The 9,725-nt window shown below is 38.4% G+C and overlaps 1 protein-coding gene across 1 annotated transcript; it reads left to right on the top strand.

The window, feature by feature from the left end:
- The first annotated feature begins 940 nt into the window (after positions 1-940).
- Positions 941-9,725, top strand: LOC124652729 (protein ACTIVITY OF BC1 COMPLEX KINASE 7, chloroplastic). The gene is made up of 18 exons (XM_047191773.1): positions 941-1,123; positions 1,762-2,416; positions 2,663-2,806; positions 3,088-3,213; positions 3,676-3,763; positions 4,202-4,295; positions 5,090-5,183; positions 5,738-5,792; positions 6,436-6,527; positions 6,992-7,162; positions 7,286-7,342; positions 7,434-7,517; positions 7,604-7,688; positions 8,264-8,325; positions 8,593-8,667; positions 8,768-8,872; positions 9,079-9,220; positions 9,386-9,725. The coding sequence occupies exons 2-18, from the start codon at positions 1,778-1,780 to the stop codon at positions 9,457-9,459; spliced, it is 2,187 nt and encodes a 728-aa protein (XP_047047729.1). The 5' UTR covers positions 941-1,123; positions 1,762-1,777; the 3' UTR covers positions 9,460-9,725.

Raw genomic sequence — 9,725 nt, 5'->3', positions numbered from 1 at the left:
AATAGGACGCGGCGCTATTTGGCTCCACGCCGTGTACCGCACTCCGTGCACTCCTCTCCTGTGCGCCACTCGCTGGGCGCGTCGTCTTGTGCGCGAGGGCAGTTCCGCAGCCCCACGCTTTCCCTGGACCTGGAGCGAGAGTGGAGTGCAGTCCATCTCCTTTTAGCCACGCTTTCACTCGTTCCACCTCCGGTTGTTGCTACGACTTCCTCCGTTCCTCGTCGCGTGTCGTCCTCCACTTGGCTAGCCCTGCTACCCTCCAAGCAGCACGTCTGGGTCTGCTAGAGAATATGGTACGATTGCTTTCCTAATGTGATAACTGCTTGTCTTCTAATGTAAAACATGCTTCTACAGTCCTACTCAATGCTTCTTTTAAAGATCCAGTATGCTGGCTTTCAGTTTTACGGGAAAACTTATAAATGGACTACCTGTACAAACAAATGTGTGAAGGAGTAGACGAAAAAATAAGAGAAAATGAAAAAAAAAACCCGTAATGTGTTAGAAAAGCCCCATTGAGTCAAGGAGGCTCAAAAAGTAGCTTGCTCATCTCCTCGTCGCTCGTCAAGGTTCACTCTTTGGCTTCATCGTGGATCCGCCAAATGGTCGCCTGCACGGAGGAGTGTTTCCCTCTGAAGATCCTGTTGTTTCTCTTCCACCACACTTTCCAACTCCTACTCAATCTAACTTACAAGTTACAAGTATTGTTGCATTTCCGAATAGCACATGCACTTTAACAGAATGATGAGTCTTACGAGTTGGGATCAATTTTTTTAACGAACTAGCTGGTCGGTGGTTATCTCCTTTTTGAAAAAGGAAAAAAAAAATAACTGCCGAAATGTTTCGTGTAATAAGAGGCAGACAGAGTGGTTTATCTGAAAATATCACCAGCCACACAGTATGTTAAAGTGGCAAGTAGTATAAAATTCCTCCGTCCCCGTGCGCCTCATTTTCCTCTCCACTTCCTTGTGGACGGACGGAGTGCTGTGCTGCCCTGTCCTCTTCCCAGCCAAGCCAGCTCAAGCAGTTGCGAATCAGAGAAGTCACCGGGCACCGGCCATTCTCCCTGGCTCTCCTGCAGTCCTCCCTTCTCCGGGCCCCAAGAGATCAAAAGCCCACGTGAGAGGTAACCCTTGCTTGAGAAACTCCCTCTCCCCCGCGTCCACTCATTTCGGTTCTACCGTTCTTCCGAATCTTTCTTGCTTCGTTTCATTTTGCTTTGGAATCTGTTTGCGATTCCGGGGGTAAGAAGCATCTTGGGCGGAATTGGTTAGGCGAAGGTACAGTTTTGTGATGGTTGGTAGTTCTGAAGGTTCTGTACGTTGGTCAATGGTCATGAAGGAACAAGTTTGATGAATCTTTTCTTGGTAGATGTTCAGGCAGTCCTGTTTTTTTTAGCAATGTTCAGAAAGCCTTGTTGGGTGGAATTGATGAAGTTGGCCATTAGTTCGATCAGGAACCACGATATACTGTAGTTCTCCACCCCCTTGCTTATGCAACTGATGAATTTCCTGGTCAATCCATTCGGGACATCATGTAAATATCCATTCCTGTCCTAAGAATATTTACTGAATGTGTAGCCGATAGGTAACCACGTGGAGCTTGTGGAGCCTAGTCCTTACTAGTTCTTTGCAAAATGATAAGTCATTTTGTAATTTTGGCCCTTTGTTATTTTCGCTACCCTGCACTTGTAGTTAGATTGTCATTTCATTGTGTTCAGCATTTGTTTCTGCCATTGATGCTAACGGCAAGGTATGCAAACAGGGGCTTTTGATTCATCATGGCGATGATGGTGGCTGATCTTAGCTTTTCAGCATCTATATCTGGTGTGAGGCTACCAAGGTATGGGAATGACTCTTCCTTGGTTAATAAGAGATCCTCAATGTTCCGAGCAGAAGCTCGGTCCACAGAATCAGAGAAATATGGCACCAATGGCCGGTCCAGAAAGATGGTCCCGACAAACGAATTGGTGAGGAACAAGGGTGGCGCCCGTGCAAGAACAGATACAGTTAATGGTTCTCTGAATGGTGCTGTCAATGGCTCGACCAAGGCAGTCATCAACGGTTCTACGAACGGTGCTGTCAACGGTTCTACGAATGGTGCTATCAATGGTTTTACGAACGGTGCTGTCAACGGTTTGAGCAAATCAGCCATTAACGGTTCTGGGACTAGTTTGGTAAATGGCAGCAAGATGTCTGCTCTAGTTAAGACCCAGAAGCAAATGAGTGCTAGAGATGATCCATTTGAAGAGGAGCTCAAGGTTTTGCCCTCTGACGAGGGCTTTAGTTGGGCAAAAGCTAATTACAACTCTGTGCAGAGGAGTATCGATATCTGGTCTTTCGTGCTTTCTCTTAGAATCCGTATTTTATTCGACAATGCGAAATGGGCCTATGCAGGTGGATTCTCAGAGGAAAATCAGGTATACTTTTTTTATGAAAATAGTAAATAATTGTATCAGTAGTTCTCTAAGTTGGGAAAGGGAAAGTATTGAAGCTGCTGTTTTCTTGAAATGCCATGTGTGGAACTAATGTCCAGTTGTTAGCACATTATCATTTTCCTTTAGTAATGGCGTGGATGTACGTGGGATGACATCAACTTTGATTGCTCTATGAAAGTATTCTTTTTTTACCGAACATGTTAACTAACACTGCCTTTGAAATCTCAGAAAATCCGGAGGAGAAACACTGCTGCATGGTTAAGAGAACAAGTATTGCAGCTTGGCCCAACTTTTATCAAGCTTGGACAGCTATCATCCACAAGATCTGATTTGTTTCCAAAGGAATTCGTTGATGAGCTTGCAAAGTTGCAGGTATTTATTCTTTGCGTAGCCAATTTGGTGAAGAGGTTCCACTCTATATTTTTTGTCTTACATTTTTTTATAAAACTAGTATTATTTCTTTCTTGTAAAATAGAAATAGGATTATTCTTATTTTACGGTTATGTTGTATGGGTTGCTTTCTTTATTATTATTATTGATGAATTTGTTATGGTTATAATAGAAAATTAGTGTAAATTCATTATCATGAGTGACCATATACATTTTCTGTATGAAAATAAGACATATGCACCATGTACCTTTTGCTTTTCCAGGACAGAGTACCTGCATTTTCTCCTGAGAAGGCAAGGGCTTTCATAGAGAAGGAAATGGGTTGTTCAGTTGATATCGCATTCAAAGAATTTGAGGATCGTCCAATAGCTGCTGCTAGTCTTGGTCAGGTGCTTAGTTCCAGCATTTTCCAGCATACATGTTACTCCTCCCTAGTGCCCTATTCAGGCTGTGTCACATGATACATAACTATTTTCTCAAGAATCACTTTATAATGTTCTCTGCGTTCAAGTATTTAGCTCTACGTAAGTAATATGTCTCCAGTATTTTAAAAATAAGATATGATTTATAATTTTATATGATTTTTCTTTCATGTTATGAAAACTATTTTATTATCATACATTGCTCTCTTTGTTACATGTCAAATGTTTGCTTATAATTTTTATTGACCGGGATGTTTTCTTATAATTGGTACTGCTTCTCATCTGATGCCTTTGTATTCTTGTGCGACAAAATGATGATACTATGCCATTGAGATTAATGGTCCATATTTGTATAATGTTGACCTTGGTGATATTTATGCCCATTTCCTTCAAACTGTACTTACAAATTCCCATGATATCATTCTTCAGGTGCATCGCGCGGTGCTTCATAACGGAGAGAAAGTTGCAGTGAAAGTTCAGCGACCAGGGCTCAAGAAACTTTTTGACATCGACCTAAGTAAGAGACATATATGCTGTTGGTGTTCTTAAACCAAAAACTATTGCTTATTTAACAAACACATTAAACTGAAGATGAAATGACATGTTCTTTATTGTAGGAAACTATAGTGATTGCTGTTAGAGCTATATGCATCAGTTGATGTAGAGGCCGGGGTTTCCTCCTTTTTGAAAAATAGTGATTGCTATTTATGTTTTGCTGCAGACTTCCAGTGAATTTGATGGGTATTTTATCTTTTATAAATAAGAAATAGGTGAAACTGAGTGCTTTTGTTTTTTTTCCTTTTTTCAGCTTTTCTTCTTTTCTTGCTTAAGTTCATAAATTATTATAATTCCACTATTGTTCTGTCTATAACTTATCCAAAATGTATTATATTAACTGATTTATATATTTATTACTGATGCTAATCATCTTAAAATTATTGTTTGATTTTTCTAGGGAATCTAAAGCTAGTAGCTGAATATTTCCAGAGAAGTGAAAAATTCGGAGGTCCTTCAAGGGACTGGATTGGTATTTATGATGAATGTTCCAAGTAAGCATCCATGAACCTATTGGAAGTTTACTATGTATTATTTGTGATGATCCTTTATCAGATTCATCTATTGATATAATGTTTTAATTCTGTGTCAGTCCTTGTTCAATCCCTGGCATTTCTTGCCATTTTCCGTCGGTTTAGTGGAATGGCTATTTGTCTACCATTTTATCTCGTATTGTGAACTCAACATTTTTCTCCGATCAATAGGTGTTTAGTTGGTAATGTCAATCTGTAATTTCATCATGTCCATATGGGCATTTATCCTTGTAAGTAACTCATAGGTTGGGCTTAGCCCAGTGGTTGGGGTCGCAGTGGCGCACCCCAACGACCGGAGTTCGATTCCTGTCAGGGACGAATTTTGGAATTGTCACGCCAAGTCCCGCTTCTACTATATCAAAAAAGTGTCTAGTTCCTCTTAGACATGGTTTCATTTTTTTCATATGGGCATTTATCCTTGTAAGTAACTCATAGATTGAGAAAGAATATGTAATATCACCATAGTCGAGGGTCACATAGTTTTTTACTTTTATTACCTATTTGGTTTTGTAATAGTGCAGTACCTTACAAATTGACATTCACTAACTTGTAAGAGAAGGTGATCAGCTGTACTATGACTGATACGTGATACATGAAACGTCTATGATTAGGAAAACAGAGAATACACTACAGTAACGACAGTGCTCATCCGTTCTCTTCAAAGACAGAGATCTGAGATTTTCTAGCTTTGATATATTTTGCTGCAAATTGAGTTCACGAACAAAATTTGACCATCCTGATTTCTCCAATTTCAGAATTTTGTATGAAGAAATTGATTACATCAATGAAGGAAAGAATGCAGACAGATTTCGTCGAGATTTTAGAAATATAAAGTGGGTTCGTGTGCCGGTATGTCTCTTAGACCTGAAATGTAGTTCTTTGGGGGTTTGTTTCAGTACTCCACTCTGTAGATATCCAAAGACATATAGCCCTGCTTACAATAATTACTCAGATTAAGAACTGGCAAAAATCCCCAGTGGAAATCCTTTGAGTGTGTACTGTACAATGATCAGTCTGGTGCTCTGTCATCTGCCTCCAGCAGACATCATCTTTCAGCCACCTGCCTGCTCTCAGCTTGATTTGCAATTCTGCACGCAGCTTGTTGCAATTGATCAGCCAGGACCAGATGTTCTCTTGGACATAGCCTGTTGTACCCTTTGTAAATTGTAATTATTGTTCTGTGGGACAAGCAGTAAATGTTTGGTCTGGACCAGATGTTCCTCTTGTACATACCTTGTCGTACCCTTTTAAATATAACTGATTATTTTACTTGCATTCAATGAGCAATTCAGCATAAAAGGTGTTTAAACTTTAATTAAAGTGGAGTACTGGAGCAAGCCACTCAATTTTTTCTTATTATTGCTTCAAAGTTAAAAATGACTTGCCATTATGCTCTTCTGTAGAATATCATGTGGGATTACACTACTGAAAAGGTGTTAACACTGGAGTACGCCCCTGGTACGTGCTAATTATTCTTGTAGTAGAAACTAGCCTGAATTAACTTTTGTTTTATTTTGGAGAGTTTGTATTTATCAATGGTTATCCATTTGTAAAGTACTAGTTTATGAAATAAATTATGATGCCATAAAGTTTTGTCTTCTCATATATATTACCTTGTTATGCAGAACATGCTTATACAATCTCTAATCCACTTTCAGTTACTTCCTCCATGGTTATACCAGTTATTGTTTATACATGTTCAACCCTCCGCTTTGTCAAAAAGGATTATAATAAATATATCAATAAACCTATGTTATCAGTTCCCTTTGCCAAGTATGATCATGCATATTTGTAGGGTTTAGGGTTTATTTGTGGTACAAGTTTTGCTACCGAACAGAACTTTCATGGCATCATAATTTATTTCATGAACATACCTTGTTCATGAGATTACTTTGTGGTACAAGTTTTGCTGCCGAACAGAACTTTCATCTCTCTGTTGCATTTTCATTTATACAACGAAGAACTGACACAGTTTTTTAGGGGATGATTGCCCTTTCAGTTTTAATTTAGACTCCTTTTCCAATTATAACCCAGAAAATCTACAGTATTTTTTACCTTGAACTACTGTATTATAATCTTATCTATTTTTTCATTTATGCAGGTATTAAAATAAACAACTTGGCGGTGCTAGACAGTCGGGGATATAGTCGTTCTCTGATTGCATCTCGTTCAATAGAGTCTTACCTAATCCAGGTAGATTCATAGTATGCTTATTATGTTTGTTGAAAGCTAACTTTGGTTGCTTGTGATCTTTTGCACCATTTATAAAAAATATTTGTCATCATACCGCCTAAGTGCTTTCAGGAAATTCACTCTTCTTAGAAATTTGGTAGGAGACTTTTTTTTTGAAAGGAGGTAGGAGACTTTTGATAATTCATTGTTGGGCTAATGCTTTGTACATGTCCCTATTTGTTACCTGTTAAATGGCTAGATGATTTCTATCATATTCCTGGATCATGCACAACTGTGCGCTTGGCTGCTTACTTTGTCTTAATAGATGCCTAAGAATACAGAGTTTTCACTCACTTAATCTTCAAACTCCTGTTTTCATATATTTTGATTTTTTTTATTTCTATGTATTTCCTTTATTTGTTAGATCAATATTTTGCATGCGATGGTAATTTAGCCCTGAGAATTACATTCCATGTAAAACACAGATACTGAAGACCGGTTTCTTCCATGCTGATCCTCATCCTGGAAACCTTGCTATAGACAAGGATGGCTCTCTAATATATTATGATTTTGGAATGATGGGTGAAATCAAATCATTCACTCGAGATAGATTACTTGGCTTGTTCTATGCTGTCTATGAGAAGGATGCAAACAAGGTATCTTCTTATCTACACACAAGTGTTACCTAACATTTTACCTTGCATGGTCATGAGAAATTTAAGATGCTCATGTGTTGGGCAACCCATCTCTTCTTTCTCTCAGTCAGCTCTATCTTACAGGTTATAAAAGCTCTAATTGATCTGGAAGCTCTTCAGCCAACAGGAGACCTCTCACCGGTTTGTAGAATATGCTATTTCTTGGGCGCAAACTTCATTGAAGAATTGAAACATTTAACATATATTTTTTGTCTCCTTTTTTGATACGCAGGTAAGAAGGTCTGTACAGTTTTTCTTGGACAATCTGCTAAGCCAGTCACCGGATCAACAGCAGACTCTAGCTGCAATTGGAGAGGTTGCCTGACCTTGCAATTTTAGAATTAGCTTGAATGTATACAACTACGATGTTGATGTTAATTCTTTTTTATTTTACATCTCCAGGACTTGTTTGCAATTGCGCAAGATCAACCTTTCCGTTTTCCTTCCACGTTTACGTTCGTCATAAGAGCATTCTCAACTCTTGAAGGTTCTCAATTCTCTTATCTCCTGAAGTTATGAAAACATCCACCAATGCATTGCTTACGATATTCCGATTTCTTATGCATTAATGCAATGACTTTATGGTTTTTTAGTCAGTATGTTCTTGATTATAATCTTGCAAAATGTTCCTGATCTGCTGACTGTATGTTATAATAACAGAAAATGAATCTCTATATGTTGCCAAAAGAATGTAATGGATCTAAGTTGAAAACACATTTCATTTCCGTTTTGAAGAATCTTCTCACCAATAGAAAGACATTGGTTATTTATAGTAAATAAAAAAGGAGATTCTTAGTAACATATATTTTTAGTTACATTGCCAAAATATATTTTTAGTTACATTGCCAAAAGAATGTAATGGATCTAGGTTTCTAGCAAATGACAAGCTGAGTGAAATTAAGCTTCAACCTTGAGGACCTGCTCCAGGACTATAAACGCTCACATTTTCTACATTACTTCTTATCTGGGGGTTGATGCCATAAATTTTTTACCTATTTATTATCTATTATACATTAACTATTTGCCAGTCAATAATTGTGATGGTATAATCATATTTCGCAGGCATTGGATACATATTGGATCCTGATTTTTCCTTTGTCAAAGTTGCTGCACCATATGCACAGGTCAGGATTGTTATCCACTTGGCATTACCCCTCCATCCACTATGTTTTCTTTTATTTACCTTGGTTCATGTTTTTCTGCTCTCTTAACTGTTTTCAAAACGGGATTGCAACTTGCTACAGCCAATAGAAGTTGTTTACAAGATGAATCGTTCGGTTTAATATGACTTGTTATTTCTGCTAATACAGTTCTCTTACATTTTGCAGCATAAACTGTTATCTTTTGAACTTGTGCCTGTGCATGCCATCCTAATTCCATTTGATCTACAGGAACTACTAGACTTAAAAACGAGGCGGCGAGGTGGACCTGAGCTAGTACAGGAGATAAGAAAGCAAGCAAATGATGTAAGAACGTAAATCTTTGATGGATATGGTTTTTCATTTTCCACTGTTTCTGCACTACTAGTTGTTGTACATATCACTGACGGTATCTTCGTATATACAGGCCCGTGATTCTACGATCTCAATGCCCTACAGAATCCAACGGATTGAGGATTTCGTAGGGCAACTTGAGTCAGGTGATCTGAAACTCAGGGTCAGAGTACTTGAGGTATGTTTCTGCTAATGGCTTCTACATCTGTCTAGCATATTTGGCCCCACCCCCAACTGAACTTTCTGCCAACCGCCATCACGAGTTATGAAGTTGATGATAAGCACTACCAGTTTCTGTATTATCAGTACCTGCTAATTTGGAAAACCTTATTTCTTGCTTTGGTCTGAATCGAAAGTCATCCTGAAACTTCATGACATTTGCAGTCCGAACGAGCTGCTCGTAAAGCGAACATACTTCAGATGGCGACCATGTATACAGCCATGGGTGGTACACTCTTGAATATTGGGGTCACCATGGGTAGTCAAGGAAACCAAATGGTCGCAAATGGGTCTTTCATCGGTGCAGGTAGGTTTTTCTTGTTTGTTTCTTGAAAATTTCACTCACATATTCTCCATTATAACACTATCCTTTGAACATATATGTAACCTTTTATTATCTTCACATGCTACCGGTGTTTTCCACATGTCGTTTTCTTGATTGGTCTAATTCGTGCTAAACCTATATTTTCAGGTGTTTTCCTAGCATTACTGATAGCATCTCTCCGTAGAGTGAAGAAACTTGACAAATTCGAGACGATGATGTAATCGCAGTGTGTCATACTGGAGACCTTCTCTGATGGCACGACAAACAATACAAATGGTTCACTTCTGTATAGAAATTAATTGGGAACTGATTACCCACTCGTAGATAAATATACATAGTTCATGTAGGAACTACATTCTTTCTGTAAATGTTTGTTACAGCCTGTAAATCTGTACAAACAGTATACATTCTTTTAGCAGAAAGCTAGATCATTCAGCAGCAAATGATTAATTAAGAAATCTGGAGAATAGAATTTTGTTCTTTCCTA

The sequence above is a fragment of the Lolium rigidum genome, chromosome 5, assembly GCF_022539505.1.
Source record: "Lolium rigidum isolate FL_2022 chromosome 5, APGP_CSIRO_Lrig_0.1, whole genome shotgun sequence".
NCBI classification, from domain to species: Eukaryota; Viridiplantae; Streptophyta; class Magnoliopsida; order Poales; family Poaceae; genus Lolium; species Lolium rigidum.
Note: the sequence above shows the minus strand (reverse complement) of the source record. Positions and strands in the feature narration are given on the sequence as shown.

Coding starts and splice junctions, on each gene's coding strand:
- LOC124652729 (XM_047191773.1), top strand. CDS start 1,778: ATGGCGATGATGGTGGCTGATCTTAGCTTTTCAGCATCTATATCTGGT. Junction 5,184..5,737: donor TAAAGTGGGTTCGTGTGCCG/GTATGTCTCTTA, acceptor GCTCTTCTGTAG/AATATCATGTGGGATTACAC. Junction 7,343..7,433: donor CAACAGGAGACCTCTCACCG/GTTTGTAGAATA, acceptor TTTGATACGCAG/GTAAGAAGGTCTGTACAGTT.